General features: G+C 37.2%; 1 protein-coding gene and 2 long non-coding RNA genes across 4 annotated transcripts in view; 2 read left to right on the top strand and 1 right to left on the bottom strand.

The window, feature by feature from the left end:
- Positions 1-23,502, top strand: part of IGF1 (insulin like growth factor 1) — a 48,614-nt gene that overhangs the window by 2,142 nt on the left and 22,970 nt on the right. The window contains exons 2-3 of one of the 2 annotated variants that reach the window (XM_068190979.1): positions 603-673; positions 2,442-2,598. In XM_068190979.1, the coding sequence (XP_068047080.1) occupies positions 2,448-2,598 (151 nt within the window). In that variant the 5' untranslated portion in view covers positions 603-673; positions 2,442-2,447. The remainder of the gene's footprint in view (positions 1-602; positions 674-2,441; positions 2,599-23,502) is intronic. The other variant, XM_068190978.1, reaches the window with a different exon arrangement.
- Positions 18,834-19,217, bottom strand: LOC137474413 (uncharacterized). The gene is made up of 2 exons (XR_010999343.1): positions 19,069-19,217; positions 18,834-18,981 (listed from the first exon to the last, which is right to left on the bottom strand). It is a non-coding gene; the product is annotated as an uncharacterized lncRNA (long non-coding RNA).
- On the top strand, positions 19,241-20,561 carry LOC137474414 (uncharacterized). The gene is made up of 2 exons (XR_010999344.1): positions 19,241-19,485; positions 20,463-20,561. It is a non-coding gene; the product is annotated as an uncharacterized lncRNA (long non-coding RNA).

Below are 23,502 nucleotides of genomic sequence, written 5' to 3'. Positions count from 1 at the left end.
TCTTTTAAGCTCTCAACTTTCTAGTCAAACTGGGGATAATGTAAGTACTCTGCTTGATTGTAGAGAACCTGGAGCAATATTGGATTACAACTTTGTATTCTCTTAACAATATTCCCCTCAGATATGAGGGGGTACTTTGATTTTATCACAAGCATATTGAATCAATTAATGCTGTGTTTAATTAAAATGATGAAGTAAAGTTGAAATTTTAAACTATGTTTTGGAATTTGCTATGATGAAACAGTACTTAATTTATCAAATAATTGATTGAACCCTAGAAACATGTGAGTCTGTTTTCTTTTCTGCAAAGTTTTTACTTGTTTGAAAGTCCTTGACTGTTGTTAAATTTGGAGATAAAGTTAGAAATTCTCTGTGGTTTATACTGTGCAGCCTTTTTTGGCTTCCACTAAAGGAAAAACAGTAGATAATCTGTTTTGTCGTAGTTCAGTGCTGATATTTATCTGAAAATGCAAGCCAGCTGAGAAGTCTTGAAAAATAAAAAATTGTTAAATGTCTAAAATTTATGTTTATTTCTGGACCAAATGTTATACGAGAACAAACTGTTAAATACATAATGTTCTTGTATTTGTAATGTCTTTCAGCTTTCTGAGGCAGTGTGCTAAACAGCTTTCTGCTTTACCTCCTCAGAACTGGGAACCATCTTAAACTGCAGGTGCATCACATTTATCTTATAAATTCAAAAATATGGCAAAGGAAAAAAGAAATTGTTATTAATATATGGAATCATTACAGGAAATAGTGCCTCATGTTATCATCATTCATTTATAATCTGATCTTTTTCCATCTGCCGTTGAAGTCATGTCCATGCATTCGAGCTTGTTGGGGTTTGCATGGCAAAGTTGGCTAAAGACATTTGTGAATGGGAAAATAATTATTCTTTTTTTTTTTTTTTATGATACAGCATGGGATTTAAAATTGTTCATTATTTTTGCAGTGGAAATAAGAGACTCATCCAGCAAGGCACTAAGATCTCTTGCCAAGAAAATAAGAATTTTTAAAAATTATTGACTAAAAAAGGCTTGATACCCCACTGGATCAGATCCCAATTGATCAGAAAATAGTTAACTTCATCTTTTTTTCAAAAGTTCAGTGAAGAAATATTAAAGATTAAATGGTCCCTGAAACCCTGAAGGAAACTTTAGGGAAGATGAATCATTTTACTTTCAATTACTTTGCAGTAGACTGCTAACATAAAGCAGTTTTAAGCCAAGTTTAACTGTATGTGGAAGATAGATTTGTAACTTCTTACCTGACTGCAATGCTAATGTTAACCTTGAAAGAGAATGAAATTAAATGCAGATTTACACCTTTCAAAACTATCATTTTTGGCAAGTGATCTAAACAAGTTGAGAATATGCATTAAACACATTACTCAGTGTCCTGCTACTATACATAAATAGCTTTTCCTAGTATTAAAAGAAAAAGCTATCTTCTTTGCATGTTGGGTAAGAAATTAGGTGGACATAAAGGTATACAGAAAGAGGCAGATAAATGGATTGGTACAATTTTACACCCATTGAAGACTGTCCTTTCTTCAGTCAGAAGCACAGGAAAAAGATAGTTAGTAACCAAATGCAAATGAGAAAAGAATTATCACCTCTGTGTAAGCCTCATGGCCACAGCTGCCTAAGAGGGTATAATGAAAGTCAATGAAGTATAGCGATTGCAACAAGTAAAAATACAAATCTTTAATGGATTAAAATTCACACTCCTGTTAATTTCTCAAATGTTTGCCTGCTAGTAAGAGGGGACTGTAAGAGTCATTGAATGTGGTCTTCTGCTACAGAAGATCCCACATCAACTCCTGTAACTTTGGCAAGTGGAACCTGGCAACATTTTTGGTTTATCCTGGTATTTTCCTTTCTAAGGTGGCTGGAGAACTGTGGAGTACTAATAATGAGCTCTTTTTCTATTGGGCAAAATTTCCTTACTGCAAGTTTAGAGCCATTTATTCTTGTGAAAATGTTGATTTTAGTTTAAACAGGTCTTCTCCATCATATGCCACCCCCATTTCCCACAGTACATTGGCAGGCACCTATCATATTCCCTCTTAGCTTATCTGGTCTGACACAAACCAATTCAAGGTTGTTTTCCTTTTTTCTCTTATTCCAGGCTTCCCTTTGTCTGTCTATTCCACTCTTCCATATTTTGCCTTCCAAAAGCAAATATGTCATAGTTATTACAGGGTTCCCTAACTAGATGTGATTATGAGTATTCACCAGAATAAATAATCTGTTTCCAAAATACATGGAACTAGAACAGGTAGGCAGTTGCAAAATCATGGAGAGACATTTCCTGATACCATGTTTGTAGTCCAAGAAATCACAGTACGTATTCATTCTCATTCACAAGGGTGCAGGGGTCCCTTTTTTGTAAGACTCCTTGGGGAAATTCTGACACTGCTTCCGCTTCCTTGGCAGGTGAAGATGCACACTGTGTCCTACATCCATTTCTTCTACCTTGGCCTGTGTTTGCTTACCTTAACCAGTTCTGTTGCTGCTGGCCCGGAAACACTCTGTGGTGCTGAGCTGGTTGATGCTCTTCAGTTCGTGTGTGGAGACAGAGGCTTTTACTTCAGTAAGTCCACCCTTTCTTTCATTTAACTGCTAAGCACTTTCATGTAATCCATTGGAGTCTGCAACTGCTGTAAATGAGCTTACCTATGATCATCCAGACTGCCAACTAGGACTGGTATCCTGGATCTGGAAGATGCTCAAAGCCTTCAGTTACCATAAAGCCTCAGTAAAGAATAAAGTTGTGCCTCTGTTCAACTTCTCCGACTTTCTGATAAATTTTTATTTTCAGACTTGTTACTGGTTTTTACCACTTTCCAGCTGTTGCTATTTCACCTGCTGTGTTACTGCTTTCCACTGACCTGTCATTGAAATTAAATAAATGAGAGCACATACTAAACCCAAGACACTCATGAGGCAGAACTACATGGACCTGTTATGTCAGACAACTAGTAAACCCTTTAATTACACACTGAATCATATGAAAAACACTCTAAGCTTCAACATCTGGTTCAAAAAAAAATGAAGAGCTGGAAGGCAGCAAGCAGAAAGTTACTGCATCCAAGTATCCACATGCTTCATCATTTAAATACAGGTGGAGAAAATTCATGCATGGTGAGATAATAAAGACTAATACCAGTACAGGCACCAGATAAAATTAACCCTGCAATAGTGAGGATCAAGAAATACTCAACTTTTATGTAACAGAAATCTATTTCTGATTTTCAGCTATTTGCCATTTGAAAAACAAAGTTAATGAAAGTTTAACTAGGAATATATTCATTCTGAATACATTCATTAATATATTTTTTCAAAACATTATAGAATTTGTGCTCCTATGGCCTCTGAAGCTAGAATTTACTATTAATAACAATATGGCCTTCTCTGATATCCTTGATATTCCTTCATGCCTGAAGCTTCTTGTCTTCTACGCTACCATTTTTGGTTTTCTGACCATAACCACCCTATTCCTGTTTATTTCTCTTCATGAAGTCATTGCTTTCAATGTTTTCTTCTTGCTTGCAATCAAAACAAATTCAGACTCTTGCACTTCTAAATTACAGAAAATCCTAATTTCTTCAACATATAAATGGTAGAGATTTTCACTATATTCTTGGCAAATTTTATTAAAGTTCACTTTGGAAACCTTAGTTTTACATATGCAAGTAATCCACTATTCACAAAATAACCCTTATTTTCTGTATTTAACACCTCAACTCTTGTGAATAAGCGCCTACTCCAGGCTGCTATTTAGCTTAGTATTCTGGTGCTAAACACAGTATTAAAAGTACTGGAACCGCTCATGCAGAAATTTACATTTTCCTACAAACTCATCAGGTGTTCATTTATACACCAAAGTCTGTTGCATTTATTAGCAGCAGAGTTAGGGATTATTTGAGTGTCCTAGAAATGTTTTATTGCTCGAGTGCATATAAAGACTCTCACCTCCCCCGCCTGTTTCTGCACCAGAAAATGAGACAGCACGTCCTTAGAACAGCAGGGCAACTGTTCTTTTAGTGTGTACATATCTCAGGTGTTTCTCTACCAGCAAAATGTTTGCTGCTGGTTCAGAGACTTCTCATGCTTGCTTTCCACAAGAGTAGCTGTTACTGCCCAGCAATCAGACCTACTGTCAGGTGTACTTTGTGATTCTCAAGGTAAGAGGTCATGTGAAATGCTAATCATTAGCAATAACTCTCTTCTGTTTCAGTCTCAGTTATTCTAAGGTTTCACAATCTGTTTCAAATCTCTACCCTAAGCTAGGTCATCCTTAATTTAAAATACCATTATGGGCTTCCAGTGTTCCATAGGAGATCATTACCTTTGCAATCTTGACCTTTATCTGCTGTCAGTTTAGACTTTCTCTCTAGTCTTTGTTGTTTTCTGACATTCTGAGTTTTCTCTTGAAATAGTGTAATGACACCATAAATGTTGACCATGTTTTATATGGAAAACTATGGAAGGTTTTACTTACGAATGACCACCCTACTTTAGGTGTCTTGCACAGTTGCAATCAATAGCCGGCATTTGCATCATTCAACAGGAATCTAGTGAAGCTAACATGGATGTGGCCCCTTGGATGCCAAGTAATGTGTGTGCTCTACCTGGCTACTTCTTATTTATGAGGAAGAAATTTAATCTGTTTTAACCTTCTCCCTCTTCTTTGCTAGAGTTCAATCTAAAATACAGAACTAGAGAAAAGTAAGCCCAGCAACATTGGTAAAACAAATTGAGATCCTCATATCAAATGTACTAGAGAATGCAGCATACGATTAGAAGTTAATACTATTAGTATTACTAATCAAGCAACTATCAGTTGCTTGATTTCTTGGGACTTTTTGAGAACGCCACATCATTTGCAAAAGTAAAAATCCAGTGAAATTTTTCTTTTGTTGTAAAGAATATGTCAATAAAAGTAGTATTTTAAGTCTTCTTTTCTCATGTTCTGGTTCCTTTAAATAAAGTATAATCAATGGTAGTATTTGCCTTTAACTTGCACAGGAAATAGCTGTGAGGAAATTTTTTTTCTTCCATCATTCTCTATTTCACTAGAGACTCCAAATATAAAGAATACCTTTTGGCTGAGGTGGAATTCTGGTTCAGAGTCAAGGTCAAAACTTCTGACTATTCCTTGGGAGTTGTGGGTGGAAGTGAAGATAGAAATAATTCTATTACTTTCTGTTGAAACTCTGTATTTCCCAGCCACAAGGCTATATCTATGGCTAGGGCTGGAAGACAAAAATTTCCTTTATATAGTCTACTCTGCCCAACTTTCTAGCTATATATGGAAACTCTTTACAGCTTCTGAGGAGATGCCCCAGCTGCTTACCACACACAAGGAGAAGTACTGACTTCAGGAGAAAGTCAAATGTAATTTCTACCACTCTCTTTTGTCTTGAGATAGACTGACAAGGAGCATTTTCCAAAGTTTTTTAGGGGAAAACACAACACAAATCCCCAGACTGAGCATCTACTTTTTTTCCTTGGTCACATTTAACTCCAACCAGCACTGACTACTCCTCAGACAGCTTTTTGTCTCCTATGATTTACCAGAGAAAAGCAGATTGTTGTCACCTTTTATCTAGGGACATCTCTCTAGAACTTCTGCCCCTCAGGTTCATGTGTGTTAGGTTTTGTTAAGAGAAGGTGGCAGAGAACCTGGCCACAGCTACAAAAGTGGCTACATTTAAACACAGCTTTTCTCAATGTTTCTCCAGTCTCAAAACTTTTGGATCCAACAGTCATGAAGCCAAGTGGGATGGCTTCAACATTTGCTTGAATTTTAATGTCCAGAGAGGTCTACCATGGTACACTCATTACAAAACAATGCTGAGAGGAGAGAATGTTAGAAAAACTTAAAGGAGAAATTTAAGTCCCCAAAAGCGGGGACATTTTTCATGGAACAGTCTAGTCTTATCACAGGAATTAACTTTGTAGATTACTCAAAAAAAAAAAAATCTTCATAAATGTTGAATTTCCTGAACAATCATTCATTCTTGCTCATGCTGTTTTGTCAGGGCTGTTACTACCATGAGATCTAGTAGTTTGTTCTAAGGAGAAGATGCTTTATTCTTTTTTGTCTAGTTTCTTCTCCTTTGAAAATATACCTCTTCCTTTTACAATAAATATATAGCAGTCTTGCTAACAATACACGAGTGCCAATAAAGAAACAGATTTCTTAATTCGTTAGACATTTTCAGTCTTCTAATTTCTAGATGGCAATACTTTTTTGAAACCATGACAATCAACTTAATGAATTAAAACTCCACCTTTTTTTTTCTGCTAAAACCACTGCTTTAGTCTTGTGGTGAATCTTCTGAACCATCACTTGCATAAAAAAAGAAAAGAGCTGAATTTAGGTACCTGAGACACTGGAGCTCCTCTGATATTCTTCAGACAACAGAGAATGATCTAGCACATGCTTCCATGTGTAAAGCAGTGAATCCCATAAAAGATGGGCTTTTCTAGCAGCCAGCTCAATGTTCCCTGTGTCAACTGCTTTGAGGAGAATTACTGCAGATTTTTACTACATTTTTTTTTGTCCACTAAGACAATCAAAATTGTTTGCTGTCCTTGGGAAAATCCCCAGCTGTGCACAATGTAAGACTATTAGTTTATAATCATCGGAAAATCAGGATAAGCCTGTGAACATAATTTTGGGTAATGAGAGCTGTCATGAGATCCCATTCCTTTGTAGAACTAAGGTATATGTGGAGGAATTGCTGCTTTAGAAAAGAGGAAACAAGTAGCAGAGCAATAGGCAATTACGTTTTGCTTCTCCCATTTCCCTCTAGTTAAGAGCTTCTTGTTTACTTCAGGAAGTCTGCTTTTAAGATGTTATTAAAGTTTTTGGGCCTGTCAAACCTATCAGCATAATTACAAGAGATAGCATGGCACTCAGTTCTTTAAGTACTCCATACCTGTAGGAGCTATGAGTCATTAGCTCCTCTCTGCATCCCTGATTGAAAGGAATGTTAATGTTAGAAGCCCAGCAGAGGCATGCTGAAAAGCTGCCACGGACACACACAGACTCTGGTGTCACTGACAGTCTTACAAATCTTTGCAAACATATGCTGGTCATCTTGGCTGTGTTCACACAGCAAGATCTGAAAGTGTTTTTAAGTTCCTTGGTCTGGCTACATGCCCCATTCATGTCCAAATACTATATCTATGGAAGATTTGAGTGCATTCCTCTATCTATCCCTAGGTTCCTTACCTCTTACAAGAAAGCTGACCTGGAAAGGAGCTCAGGTGTGCTTTAGCCATGTCTGCAGGGTCAGTGCTCAGGGAACCAAAGCTATAGGCACAGCTACTGATATATCTGTATAAGAAAGAAAACAACAACTCTGACTTCTGGAATGATATCACTGTATAGTCAAACAGCTGACACAAGTTTGATGTGTGCTTTGTTGCCCCTGGTAGTAAACAGGAAGATCTCTGAAAATAAACCAGTCTGAAAGAATTATCTCATTTTTTACCACATTAAGAAAGGGTAATGAGTTGTTCATAAAGGTTAACCTTAGTTTAGTGAGGTTAATCTCCTTAAGTTACCTCCTTAATAACAGAGAAAGAGAGGCTCTGTCTTCTTTCTCCATGGATTGCAGAGTAAGTCTAGGAGGAGTTAGCCTCTGATACACACTAAATTTAGTCCCTGCAAACAGGTCTCCTCTACAGCTAGTTTCTCAGGTCACCAAGGATTTTATAATTTTTCAACCTTTTTCTTAAGAGGGACTGCAGTAGTAATGATAATTTAATGAAGTGACTGGAAAAAAATCATTGATCAAAATTTCAACAAGAAATAGCTCTGTAAAAAGCGCCTACTATCAAAACCAAATAAGTACATTTTCTCCAGAAGTTCAATTTATATATGTCCTTATTAGCTGGTAGGTATTAGAGATGTTAATGCTTTTTATGATGTTTACCCTTTCTTTATGGACTAGAGCAAGCTTCAAATTTTGTCTCAAACAACAGAAAGCTGTTACTTGACATTTGATTCCCTAACTGCTAGATGTGTATTTAATACATTGTTTAGTCTCATGTTGGATAAAGTCACTCAAAGAAGAGTTGGCAAGATCAACATTAATTCTTGGCATAGCTGCCCCTCTTACTTTTCCACTGAATCTTAAATACCGAGAAAAACCCTTCCCTGACTTCAGCTCTGGCACATGCTCTGTGCAATCAGCCAAAACCTTTGCGTATGGACCTCTTTGTTTGTTCTATTATCAATAAAGTGTTTGTGATTCCTGATCAACAGCAGCAGGAGTCACAGAGCAAATCACTCAATTTGGCAGAACCACATGCTCCATTAATGAAACCTTTTTTTGCATTTACTACCTGTGCATGGAGGGCATTCCATGCACAGTTCTCATTCAAAGGCAGAAATTCAGAGCCATTTCTCTAGGGCTTATTCAGCACTTTAGCTCTTAGGCACATTTCAAACCCTTTCACATCACTGAAAATCAAACAGAGGCTTAAAGCCACCTTGGAGCTTTGCTAACAAAAGATGGATCTGGACTTGCCTATTAAACCATATCCTAATGTCAGTATTTCCCTGTGACACAAGCTTAATTGTTAAAAAATACGACAACAAATGCAAGAGATAACCAACAGTTAAGTAATTTCTCAGTCTAGAAATCAAGACAAATGTATACTTATTGAATAAATTATGCTAAATTTATCTCTGGTAATAACCACAGGAACTTCAGGGTCAAGAGGAAGGAAAAGCCATTAATTCTTACTTTCTATGTGGTGCATTTAGTGCAAAACCATTATGAAAGATAAAGCTCAAATGCTGGGTCTAACTTTTAAGTAATGACAGCCATATTTCATGTTTGCATCAGTAAATGGGGTTCTGGGAACAAAAAAAATTCTAACACATTCATAGTCTTTGGTGGGGCATACCATATAATGACTAGTGGGTGAGTCCAGCTTGTGGAAAGTTACTTAAATTCCTACAAAAATCCAGCCCTAGTCTGAGATACTTGCTGTGTTTTCTAATTGAATCCCATACACAGAGAAATTTTGTGTTTTCAGTATTCCGACTCTTACTAGGCAGAGCAGAATGCGTTTGCTTATCTCATGTTAAATCCTTTAATAGTGAAAACTGGAATAGCTTCCTTTTATCAAAGAAACTTTCTAGGGCTCATGTGTCTCCTGCCTTTTTTTTTCCTTGAGTCTACAGCATATTTAAATATTTCCCGTCTTATTCTGAAATTCAGCTGTGATCCCAGTCTTCCCATTTATGTAATATATCTCTTCTAGTGTAAGAGGATGCTTCCAGACAGCAGGCCCTTCTGCTTCCTTATGTACCCATAAAAGTATGGAAGTAGGGAAAAAGTGTCCTGTTAAAACACTTCCTTTGGGAAATTATGACTCACACAAACCTGAAATTATATGATATTTTTTATACAGAACTATTTGTTTATATTGTTTTTGTGTTTGTGTATTGGGCAGAAATTTACACAAGGCTGAGTATGCAGAAAAAAGAAGAGGTTGGCTCAGACCGTTCTGATTCAATCCAGCCCAGTGAACTGTTTTCTTTCTGAAAATAAATATTTCAGAAACATTATTTCTATCTCCAAAAAAGTAAACACCTAATACCCCCAAATCCTATAAACAGCTGGTTCTAAGTAAAACAAATACTTCTGAAAAATGGTTTGACTTCAAAAGAAGGTCCATTAACAGCCATATCCCTCTAAGGCAATGGATAAAATCTTAAATAACACACACAAACTCTGTATTTCACAACTCTGTATTCTAAAGAAATTTTTTAAATGTATGGTTTATGGAAAGGTTAAAAAGTCTAAGTGTCATGGGGAATATTGTAGGGAAGATGTCATTCTGCTTGTGGATCTGAAAAGATGAGTACATTCCTAATTATGTTTGAAGGCTGTTCCAGACCACATATAATAAATCAAATTTACAAGAGGGATTTTTTTGCAGACTTGCATTAACTATACTGAAGGTTTCTTTTAACTCAGCCCCATCAAAACGAATGGATATGAGCTTCTACTCTTATAATGAAAGTTTTACAGCTTCTTTTTGTAAGTCTTCTTTGATTACTTCAGATGACATGAACTCTAATAAGGATATTTATTTCAGGTTAACATAGCAGGTTTAAATTTAATACACTTCTTACCTTGAAACTTCTGTGGATAAATAATAATATTATTGCAATAATTTGTTTCTACATCCCCCGAATTCCTGAATTACTAGTCAACAGGTCTTCCATGAAAAAAAATCTTAGTTTTTCCTACGTATTTCAAGTTTTATGTTTCTTTCCATTAAAGTTTCCAGCCTTTTACAGACATATTTAGTTTGGCAGGAAGAATCTGGTGACTCATAGACTGTAGAAATTTGAGAGCAAGCTACTGAAAATGTATCTAATTTCTTCTTGTGTAATTTGGGATCGAGCTACTGATAGTATGTCTAATTTTCCTAGTTTAATCAAATGTATTATTGGCTAATACATGTCCTGAATAAAAGCCATGTTTATTTCTGAAATTTATAGCTAAGTTTAAATGCAAAAACACCATATATATTTGCTTTTAGAACACTTCTGGGTTTTTTTTTAATTGTTTCTGGCATATCACTCTAAATCAATGTGCACTGAATGAAAAACAGAGGCACTAGTTGAAAAAATTTGCATTACAATCCTACTTATATTTTGGAAGTCAGTAATATAAAAGTGTTCCTTATGATGTTTATTGGTGGTGGTTTTTTTGGTTTTTTCATTTTTTCAAGAGAGGATAGAGATGTAGTAAGCATAGGTGATGTTATTATACCTCCATGATTTCTATAGAGAAAGATAGATGTATTCAAAAAGATATCATCTGTATTTTACGTTATTGACTGTACTGTTCCTTTCACGTCTTTTCAGACAAAAGACTTTTAAATTCAGACCTTCCTAGACATACATCATTTTAATTTATCCACATACAGAATGAACTTGCTGAATGATTAACACTGAACAGAGTGTGACCTGAAATAAGGAGATTGTGGTTCAGATTCAGTCCATCTACCTTTGGGCACTTAAATGAGGATTCTGAGTTAGGAGTCTACTCAAGTTCATCCTGCAGTCAGTGAGAGGACTAAAAAATTTTCAGGGGCCTCATTAAGTTATGAATTTTCCCTGGGAAATTCTCTTCTTTCTCCACTAAATTAAGCAAGGAAGCTGTAGCAATTGTATTCTTATGCTCGTTAAGTCAGTTGAGTAAGGACCCTCCATTAGGAGCCTATATTTTGGCGGAATGGATCTGTTTATCACCACACAATGAACTTCCATGTAGAGGTAAGGATGCACTCATACAGATCCTATTTTAGATCAAAGCAAATCCAAGCTTATTTTAGCTGCTATGGTATAGTACAGTTAAGCAAAGACCCAGAAAGTGCCTTATGCAGGTAACACCAGTTAGAGCTGCTCCTCTAGCTCTTAAAAACTCCCAAGCTTTAGTCTGACTAAGTGTGAATCCTGTTGGAGAAAGCACTCCAGTTGGACGCAGTAAAAGTGCAAGGGAAAAGCTTATCTATCTTTTCCTTCTTGATATAATAGACAGAATATACTCTCACATGTTATAGCAAGTAAAACTCCTTCATGTTTTATTCCTGCAAAACAAGGTGCAGTTTGCCATGCATAAGTAATGAAGCAGTTTTTTACACTGCTGTTCACACAAGATCATTTCTAATCCTATGAGTATTCAATTCCCAGCAGTTTTTTTAAGAAATTGAGACAATAATAATGTTATAACCTACAAAGACAGCTAAATATCAGATGTCATTAAAAAAGGATTTTCTCTATTAGAGGGCTGTGCCTTCTATCATCATGGAGAAACAGAATGATGCTCAAGTACAGATTTGAGATACTCAGGCAATGAAACATTCAAAGTCAGGTTGATAAACCTGATCTAGTTGAAGATGTTCTTGTTAATTGCAGGGGGTTTGATTACGTGATCTTTAAAAGTCTCTTCCCACCCAAACTATTCTATCAGGTGGAAGACATAAAACATAGCTACTGCTGACCTAATGAGCTCACCTATAAAAGCAGTAATGTGACTGAGCCAAGAAAGAATCCCACCTGAGGCTGTAAACTATTCAGTGATTTGAAACAACAATACAAAGCATCTCTATCTTCCTCACTCCAATACCCCTCTTCATCCAAGGCCATATAGAAAAGCACAGAATCCCTTTGCAGGGGACAGGAATCACAGTAGTTAAAATTTCCAAACCATCTATGGGGATAGGAACTGCTCTTTAGGTTGTTCAGACATTGATAATTCTTTTTCAGTACATGTATTATTTTGAAGCAGAGTAAAAAACAAGCACTAAAATCAAGAAAGAATTATTTATACTTGCTATGAATAATTATGTATATGACTTAGCTTATTTCAAGGTGCTCTTAGTATTGTGTATTGTACTCTTCCCAGCTGGTTTGGCTTGAGGAAAATGGGGTAGAAATGATGTTGTCACTTCACATTTGCTTCTGCATTTAAAAGACATAAAGGATGGTCTCATATGAGACACAAAAATTATTTCATACGCTTAAGGAGTTCCACCACTATTTCAGGAATTACATACACTACATTTAATATAGCTATTGCAAGACAAGCATTTTAAAATGTGGAATGGTCAAGAAAATCTGTTGAATAATATAAAAGGAAGACATTTTGCTGAATCTCACCCTTGTCTTTCGTTTTGCAAGAAAAATAGAATGAAATTCTACAGCTGCAGCTACAATGGCATTAACTCAGCTCCCCTAATTTTTCTTTCATAGCCATTTCATTTTAGTTTTTAAAAGCTGTAGGACTTGATGCAATAAAGTACAACTATTTCCTGTTATCACTAAAATGAAGACTAATAAAATGAGCAGAATTCATGAGTGGTGATATTCTTACTGTCTGCTGTTCTTTTCAAATAGAAGTTTATACTCTGATATGAAACAGATGAAATTCAGATCTGTGAAAAAAGAACAAATCTTTTTTAATAAATAAGGCTTTCCCTCCCCCATCAAGAATCAAATAACCTGCAACAGATTCTGAATGCAAAATGATTATATTAGAATTATGAAAAAGGTGGAAGTACCTTGTTTATTTTTTATTTTAAGATGTAAAGTTTTTAAGATGTATTTCTACTTTTTCGTGTGGCAAATAGAAAATGCTAAGGAAAATCTGATATGTAGTATAATAAAGAAGGGACAAAGCCAGTGCCAGAGAAGGAGAAAATAGTAATGTTAATAAGTGAGGCTGGCCCTGTCCCGGAGTTTTGTCATAATCCAAAATTATGAGTCCATGGATACTCACTCACGGTTATCTGTTAACTTCAAATGGCTTTAGTTCAGTTCATTGACGATAGTGGGAATTAGTCCGAGGAATTTTATTTCACGAGTTCTCTGTGCTATGCTCACTAAAGAAAACATTGATCATCGATTTTCCTAGGTCTTTTGGCCATAAGTGTCATTACACCACAAATATTTTCCCTTGACTGGATTCCCATTGCTTTCCTACGAGTCACCTGTTTTTCCTAAGAACTACCCGCTGAACTTCTAATATTTTTCTTTCTGTGTATAAATACAGAAAATAAAGGCTTTTTTAAGCAACCAATAGATACTATTTGTTCCTGATTTGAAAAGGGTACATGCACATCAAACAATTCCTCATTTTTAACATTATTCAGACCAACCTGAATGTTTTGTAGTGTAATTTTAAAGATCATCTACAATTCAGTTCATAGAATCACAGAATATGTGAGTTGGAACAAACCTATCAGGATCATGGAATTCAACTCCTGACCCTACAGAGGACACCCCAAGAGTCACACTGTGTGCCTGAGAGCACTGTCCAAATACTTCTTGAGCTCTGTCAGGCTTGGTGGAGCCTGTTCCAGTGCCCAATCACCCACTGGGTGAAGAACCTTTCCCTAGTATCTAGCCTAAACCTCCCTTTACTCATCTTCATGTTGTTTCCTCAAGTCCTGTCACAGGTCACCACAGAGAAGGGATTAGTGCCTGCCCCTCCTCCTCACAAGGACATTGTAGGCTGAAATGAGGTCTCGTGTCAGGCTTCTCTTCTCCAGGCTGAACAGACCAAGTGCCCTCAGCTGCTCCTCATACAGCTTCCCCTCAAGGCCCTCCACCATCCCCATAGCCTCCCCTCAATACTTTCTAAAATCTTCATGTCTGTTTTATATTGTGGCACCCAAAACAGCCCCCAGCACTCAAGGTGAGGCTGCCCCAGTGCAGAGCAGAGCAGGACAATCCCCTGCCTTGCCCAGCTGGTGATCCTGGACCTGATGCCCCCCAGGACAGGGTTAGCCCTCCTGGCTGCCAGGGCACTGCTGGCTCATATTGAACTTGCCATCAACCAGGACACCCAGGTCCCTTTCTGCTCTCCAGCCTCTCGTTCCCCAGTCTATTCACACAACCAGTGTTGCCCCACCCCTGGTACACAGTTCAGCACCTACCCTTGTTAAACATCATGTAGCTGGTGATGGCCAATCTCTCCAATTGGTCAAAGTTCCTGCATAATTGTTTGCTAAAGTGCCTAAATCAGTCTTGATTTTGTGGCAGGTAGGTGGCTACATGCAAAAGATTGAAAACAAACTTTTGAGAAGTCTAACTCTATTTTCAAAAATCAGCATGAGTCTCATGAATAGCCATTGAGACCTTTGAAGCTCCTAAAGGCATATGAGTCAGGTTTTTAGGCATTGAAGAGGCAGAAGGACACTCAAGAGATTTTTCAAAAGCAGTCATGTATCTAATTTCAACTAGAATCAATGATAGGTGAACCTAGGCAGTTTTTTTGTTTTGATTTGTTTTTCTAATCCTTCCAGGCATATGCCTGTGTGTTTAGTTGCCTCAACATCTTTGGAAATACAAGTCATGGTCCTTAGCTACTTGTCTAAATTTTGCTTATGGACTTTATTGACTACTTGTGAAAAAGCTATCACTATTAAAAGCTCTTCAAAATGAGAATTGGCATAATGACTTGGCTTCCTCTCTGACATTAAACACACTAATACGCTTAGTATGAAATCTTCTTATTTCTAGCATAAATATGTGAGGCATCAGATGAAAGCTAATAATTTCCCAAGCAAGCTAAAAATAATGATGGCTGAATTTGAATAAATATTCTAAGAGGCATTCTGGAGCAGACAGTCGTTAATAAGTACTGTAAATTCTACCTTTATACTATCCTCATTTGCAAGATGCCAAAGCCTAAACATGCACCACAAACAATACTGGATGAAAACCAAACATGAGAAAAATTATAATCACTGCAGAAAGTTGGAGACAATGGATATCTTATCATTTTCTTTGTCTTTCAAACAGGAAAATTTAATTTAAATTCTCACCAAATTCTTTAGGATGTCTTATTTAGGAGTTTCAGATACTTGTGGCTTAGACCTTGTCTCCACTGCAATGAGACTATCTGACTGCACCTAAATTTACTGCAATAATTCAAAGTACATTGTAATATAAGGAATAAGTATTATTAAAAAGTACTGCTTTGTGTAACAACAAATAATACAGGAATATGTAAATTAAACTCACTTGCAAGCATGCTGCAATGCAAACAGAAGAGTTTAATGGAAGAACCAGTGACTGAAGATGTGTCTAGGAATTCCTTAAAATCAGGGAATATTAGTCTTAATTTTGGTCACAGGCCTATGAATTTTACATTATTATACACAGTCCATCACTAAATTACCAAAGCATTTACCAAAAAAATGTATCCATAGTTATGCAGAATACACAGTTCTTGGGAGAAGGAAAACAATCAGTGTCTTCATTATGTAAAAGGTGGTCTCATACCTATTTGACTTCCAAGATCCAAACACTGCAGACAATAAGAATTAATATTTTCTTCATAAACTCCTTTTAAGTGCTCATGATAGAAGTATTTGATTGCAGCCTTCAGACAAATATATTATACACTACAATATCCCAAGAAATCATCTATTCCTCTGAATATTTCTGAGGGTTTTTTTGCCCTAGTGATTCCATAACCAGCTGGAGATGGCAAGAACTTTTATTTCCTAAAAAAAATTGTATTTCTTCTAGAACTCTGCAGGTTCAAAATAGAATACAAATGTCAATGAGTTTAACCTAGTGATAGAGTGAAGTAGTACTTTCCCTTCTTACAGGGAACAATGAAGGATAAAGGCAAAACCAAAGCTGCAAGTGTACCCCTTCCTCAAAAGCAGCTTCAGCATATACTCCATCCTACCTGAGCTAACAAAGCACTTTTGCCAAAAGAGCTGGGAAAAAAGCAACATAATCCTCCTCTGTTTTTGTTCAAATCTAAACACCTTTCCAAAGGCTGATTAGCTTCTTTCTACTTTCACTGGAGTGACAGAAATTGCCTCATTCGTGAGCTGCAGAAATTCCAGAGCACCTCCTGGGAAGGACAGCAGCAAAGCTCTGACCAAGAACAAAATTTGCTGCCAAGTGGCTGGTGATAAATGCAAAAATATTTAAAGTTTTAACTTAATGAAATCTCTTGGTCAAGAGATCTGTTTTTAGATGAACAGGTTAAAAGCAATTAAGAGAAAACATAAAATAATTACATTTCCTTTTCAGCTAATGAAGGACCCCATGGAAGATGGTACAGGAAACCCCTAAATCTGTTCACCAAAAGTTCATCAAGTACTGTAGTTGTGTTAACACTTCTCAGAGTTCACAGAATTGTTAGGGTTGGACAGGACCTCTGGAAATGATGTAGTCCAAGCCCCCTGCCAAGGCAAGGTCACCCAGAGCAGGTGACACAGGAATGGGTCCAGATGGGTTTGGAATGTCTCCAAAGAGGGAGATTCCACAACCTTTCTGGGCAGACTGTTCCAGTGTTCTACCACCCTCAACAGAAAGAAGTTCTTCCTCATGTTGAGGTAAAACTTCTTGTGTTTCAGTTTATGGCCTTCACTCCTCGTGCTCTTTCTGGGCACCACTGAAAAGTTTGGCACCATTCTCTTGGCATCCGCCTCTGAGGTATTTTGTAGACATTAATGAGATCCCTTCTCAGTCTTCTCTAGAATAAACAGACCCAGTTCCCAAAGTGCCTCATAAGAGAGAAGCTCCAGACCCTTCATCATCTTTGTCACCCTCCACTGCACCCTCTCCAGTATCTCCTCCTCTCTCTTGTGCTGAGGAGCCCAGAATCAGGCATAGCTCTGCAGATGTGTCTCACCAAGGCCAAGCAGAGGGGGAAGATCTGCTCCCTTGACCTGCTGGCCACACTCTTCCCAATGTACCCCAGGACACCATTGGCCCTCCTGGCTGCAAGGGCACACTGCCAGCTCAGAATTTCCTTCTAAACCTTCAACAATTTCCTGTCTTCCGTAGTGACATGAATTAGGCTTATCCACACGGGTAGTCAGTTGAAACTGCCAACTGGATGAGCATCCATTCAAGTGATTCTATTATGTGACTGCTTAGCAGAGACTACCAGTGCATTTCTCAACAGTCACCATAAAAATTTAATGTTTTTCACACACCAAGCCTTGTTTGCAATGAACAGTAATCTACTAAATAAAAAGCCACTTGGTATGTCAACTGGTTTCCTTCCTCCTTTTTCCATTCTGCATCACTATATTGTACACAACTTGGAAACTGGTGGCTCTGAACAAACTAAGCAGATAAATATAATTTTTTTTTTGGTCAAGTCTGTCTTAACTAGCCTCAATTTTTTTTTCCCCAAAAAATGAATTGATAAGCTTTTGTTGCCCAAATGCCAGTACAGATTGATAATATCTTGCTAAAGTTTTCATTTTGGTGTTTCCCTATAGTCTCAGGAGACAGAGAGATGGCTTGGAAAACTAAAACTCACTTTGTATCAAAAGTAGATTGTTTTCTTCCTGGAACAACTGCAATCATGGAAAACTGAAACATGCAGCTGAAATCTGAAAGTCCCATCATTTCTCATTTTGAGCCTGTACTAAAATTTCACTTTTCCTTTGAAGAGCCTCTACCTCTTATATCCTCATGCTAAGTTAAAAGTACAGTCAGAACGCTGTCATAAATGTCTGCTTTGAATTATTTCTAGACACATTCAAGCTATACTAATTTAGCTGATGGCTGCTTGATTTCAGTGTAGCCAGTGAGAAAGCAAACAATCCAATGACCTCAAGTTCACTGAGATTGCTGGAAAATGAAAACAAGGGTTTTGGAAGGCCAGTGCTTCAACACATAAAGAAATATATTGAATACTTCAAAAGATATAAAATTCTTAGAACTGTTGGACAGGCTTCTGTGTGTGAACTTTCCTGTCCAAGTGGCATTGCTAAATACCATGGCACCAATCAGAGGGCTGACATCATACTGTTGTGTAACTCATAACCATAGCAATGTCACTTCTTAAAATGCGTTATATGTGCATTCAGCTTCTTAAAATCTCAGATGTGTCAGCTATTAAATAAAGTACAGCTCGGTAGATTTATTTTGAAATATGAGCTCTTTGTATTTTGTATAAAGGAAATAGAAAATATAAAGCTTGTTAAGCCAATGTTAACACTGGAAGTTTGGATTCAGACAACAGACGCAGTAAGAACACGTTTCATCACCAATCTAACTCACAATGAAATAGTCTAGTAAGAGAGCTAATCGTGATCATTTTAATGGATAGCAATACACTTGGGCTTTTACGTTACAAATTGGCCAAAATGCACCAAAATATATGCAGTCAATTAAAAAAATAATAGCCCATAGCAGACTCAAATTGCTGAGTAAATGGTGCAGGTATCAGCCCAAGTGAGCTTAATGCACGTTTGGTGCAACAACTACAGGCAATGGAGAAAAACATGTAACAGAAATTGGGAATGTAATCCTCCTCTACTTTATTTCAACCCTAAGTGCCCTTCCAGAGAAACATTATCCTCTCACTGGAACAACAGAAATTGCCTCGTTCCTGTGAGCTGCAGAAATTCCAGAGTAACTGCTCCGCAGGGCAACAGCAAAGCCCTGACCAAGAATAGTCCTTCTTGCCAAGTGGCAGGTGATAAACAGATTTCAGCATTGCCATGTACTAGTAAAGGGAATGACACGTACCCCATGTCTCTGGTGACACGTGGTGTGGAGTAGCTGGTGTTATCTATTATCCGTCCTTTTGGAATATCAGCATGTTGGAGCTATAAACCAGAGGAACTAATGTCGGTCTGATTGTGCCTTTCTGTGATCACAGTCAGCAGCAGTGGTGTGACGTAGCCTTTGCCCTCCTGATAATCCATCAAGGAGAACACTAGCACTGTCTTTATGATGCATAAAAATGTGAAATAAAAGCCCACTGTGCCCCTCAGGCTGGCCTGTATTCAGTGAGATTTGAGGCTATGCTTTCAGAAGATAAGGGATGATGTGCTCCATGCAACATCATCGTCTTGGGTGGACAGTATTACAGCTTCTTTGGCAAAGATTAAAATACCTGAATTTCTCTGGTAACCAGACCACCATCTTGCCTTTCAACACCAGGTAATTATAAATGCTACTTACAGTGCACAAGACTTCTGGACACAGATTACTTACAGAATCAAACCCACAGTCACTTGACTGATGTGCTGCATAAGATGATCTTGTTGTTAGCCAATTTCTCAAATGTACAGAAAACTTAATTATAAATTTTGAAACCATAAAAGAAAAATTAGGAGATGTTGAAATATAGGAGTCCAGCAGTATGCAATTATGACTAGGACAGTCCCTTTCTGTGCATTCCAAGAATCCAGAAATTAGACTTTCTAATATGAGAAGACTAATTGGTGTAAACTATCTACCATCTTCTATATTTCAAAGAACAGACAAAGTGTTTCTTTAGATAGAAAATAGATAAAGAGTAAGCAGATGGGAGGACTAGGACTATTTCTGGCTATGGGATAAACTGGTTTACATAACCTTGAACCAACTAATTTTATCTGTATTTGTCTAACTTTCACCACGTGTGAAAATGAGGCAACAATGTTTATTCACCTTTTAAAACTGCTTTTGAAATCTCCTGAGTCAGGTAACAATTCAGGTCCAACAAAATACTACTTTTTAGAAGCTCACCCACATATAACCTAAATACTGCAAGGGTTAAAGTTTTAAGCTAAGTTTCACATTGCAGTACTGATGATAAATTATAGGTAATAGCCTATCAAACTTAGGAAGACAGTTTAGTAAATACAAAAAAAAATTGATCTGTTTACATAAGGGAAACAAATTGGCTACTACTTTCAGTCTAGAAGTTAATATATGCCATATTACTGCAGAGAATCCTGCAAACCCTTTTTAAACAATGTTATAAGAGTTTACATAAAACTTAATGGCAAGTTAAGTAGATCACCCCAGCAGGCCCTCTGCTTACTGCAGGAATATGGCACAGAGTTCATAGGTTACTTGAGACTCATTCTCCCAGCCAAACGAGTCAAACAATAACACTTTTAGGCACTGAAACACTTTTCCTTGGTTTTCAGCAGAAGCAGATGTGGGGCTGACTGCACAATGAGCAAAAGGAATACTTTGAAAAGAAAACGACAGCAAAAACATAAACTCAGTTTGCAGTTTATCCATGATTATCCTTGCCTCTCACCTTGACACTAACCTTCTAATATTACCCTCCTCATCTGAAGATATCAGTGCAAAGCTTCAATAACTTGAAGGAAGCTCATTTTTTTCATGTTTGCATAAGATTTCTCTTCTAAACAAATTGGTGCAGTGTTTCAAACTTCATTTTACTTTGGGGTGTAAGTTCTGAGTCATCATCATTTAATTTTCTCCAAGCCTCCAGCTCGTGTTTTCTGTTTTTCTTCCTGGATGTGTCATAACAACTAAATTGTACCACCCCAGTAAAATGGTGAAGCCTAGCATACATCTGCCAGCAACAAAATACTGTGCTCTCACTCTAATTCCCCACACATTCCACTTTTCACACTTCCTTCACATCCTCTCAATAAAGTGGTAGAGCCTAGTAAGCAATTTCTTTTATTTTCCACAACATGCTGCCAATAAATCAAAAGAACTACCTCAGAGAAGAGCACACTTGCCTTGTATGCTCTTTTCCTAGTCCCATTTCTATCAATATTCCCATGAGGTTAATTTTCTGAAGTCAATGACTTCCCTGTAGTTAGGATATCTGTCAGTTCTGGATCAATACTGTGCTGATGAGCTGTGAAGTCATTATTTTTCAGAATTGCTAAATAATTTTGACTTGGGAAAATCACTTGAGAAAATTTTTACTGTTTCAAATTTAATAGAAACTCTTTTCAAAAGTTTCCAGTATTCTTAATGTAAAAACAATAGAAAAAAAAAGTCTTAGTCTGAGCTTTGTGGTATGCATCATGAATTTAAAGGAGTCAATACTCTAGTATATTTCTTTTAAAAACATTCATTATACAACAGAATTGCATCAAGGAGAAAAGAAGGTGAGAATTAGCAATAAGAGAAAGGTGTTACAAAAAAGGCAGAAAAACCTAATCTAGAAAGAGGTGACAACAAAGAATCAGAACAAAATGTAATTTAAGACAGAGGAGCCTTTAAAAGTTGCTAACAAAGTTCTGTGTTTGGCAGCTACCTTACCTGAACTAGGACTTTGACTCCTTTGAGGGTGAATCATGTTTGAACCAGGTTTCAAGGACAGTTCTGCTCTCACAAATGTGCAGCACATGCAATCTTGTCACATTTTCCTTACCAGGTCTGGGCTGGGCAGTGACTGCCCTGTGTAGTAGCCATTGCACATCAGTGGACAGACACATAAATATCGATTTTGCAGCCCTGGTTGGTGCAGACCGTGAAGCATCTCTACAGATACACCCACACCAACCCACCTGACCACAAAGCAGCCACACCTTGTTTAACTTCAGTACCAGTAAGATTCCAAGAAAAAAATGTTTTTAAGAGAAACCTCACGTCAATGTTCAGATGGGGAAGTGTCAATATCAGACAGCAGGTTCACCTATGGCAGCAGTAACAAATGATAGCAGCCACTCTAAACAGCAGGAAAGTTGCTAGATGATAATTCCTTGAAATTATCATGAGGGGAGTACAACAAGAAAAGCATCTGAACCAAAGTAATCTCCAGGAGGGTTGGAAGTAGATGATCTTTAAGGTCCCTTCCAATCTGAACCATGAATCCTTTTTGCCTCTTCCCCAAATCCCACCTTCACATGGTGGAAGGACAAGTTATTCAGCAAAACAGGCCTACACTTCAGGGAAGAGGGGGTGATATTTTAACAGGGGCAAAATCGTATAGCTTCCAATCTTACTGTCAGAAATTACTCAATGGGTTTAGCTGCTGCTTTTTCTTTCCAACTCCTCTGCAAGAGGAAAACAAAACACCTCATGAACCTATAGAATATGCACAATTCAGAAAACCTGAAATTCAGACAGTTAAATTATAACAGCGTTAAGGCAGAGATTAAAATTAGCAAATGTCAGGCAATCTGGAGATTAGGTGTCATTACCTGCTCCAACAATTAGTGGCAATATTACCATGTCAAACAATCATAATTTATGTGTACAATTACCAAACTTTGTGTTCTGTTTCTCAGTTGATGATAGTGGATATTTAGTTTGCTTTTGCAGAAGTATTGAATTCTCAAACACTTATATGCACTTTGTGCAGTAAATCAGGATGAATTGCTCTTTAGGGATTGGGCTGCCCCCCCACTGACTCCAGTTTGAACTATAGCAGATGCCATATAGCCCATCCAGAAGAGCTAACTCTTCATCTTTCTTTTTCTACATCCACTAAACACAACTTAATATAATTGTGCCAGAGCAATGAGACAATAATGAATGAATTGTCCATGAAGAACTCTGGAGAGTTTTCAGCGATTTTTGTAAGGAAATGAGTCAAAATGAATCTGAGCTAGATGCAGGATATGGTACAATAATATCTGTTTTCTTTTGATTAAAAGGAAAGAACAAGTGTCCTGTTACTGATACTTTCTCTTAATCCAGTGTGGTGTCTAACGTGAAAGTTTAAAATGTGAAATAATAAATTAAAAATGTCTGTTCTATTAGGAAACAAGCACTCAATAACTTCTACCAACTTCAACACAAAAATTTAACAATATTTTGAGTTTTTAAAGACTACATTTTTAGCAATTTTACAGCATATGACTTTGAAAGGCCTTGTGGATACTTGCCAGATGTGATACAGTGGTAGAGGAACTCCACAGCAGAAAGCTTATTTATCCTTAGATCACCCCACTCTTTTCCTCTCCAACCAGAGAGATGATTTCTGAATTTCCTAACCATCTTGCAAGATAAACATTGAAAATTAGTAGAGCTAGGAATTACTATATTAAAAGGAGCATTATATTCTTTAAACCTAGTGCTAAGAACATAAACCTTTTCTAAGTCCTTCTTATCGGTGCAGTGACGTCATCCTGGAGTAGGAGAAAGATAATCTTCCTTGTTGCTGCTTTACTGAAGAATGGCAAGGAGTCCTGACAAATGTGCTGTCCATCGTGCACACATGTTTAAATGCAACCAGCACAGTCTTTTACATAG

Source organism: Anomalospiza imberbis, chromosome 5 (assembly GCF_031753505.1).
Source record: "Anomalospiza imberbis isolate Cuckoo-Finch-1a 21T00152 chromosome 5, ASM3175350v1, whole genome shotgun sequence".
NCBI classification, from domain to species: domain Eukaryota; kingdom Metazoa; phylum Chordata; class Aves; order Passeriformes; family Viduidae; genus Anomalospiza; species Anomalospiza imberbis.
The sequence above is the reverse complement of the archived record's forward strand: the minus strand, read 5'-3'. Positions and strand labels throughout refer to the sequence as shown.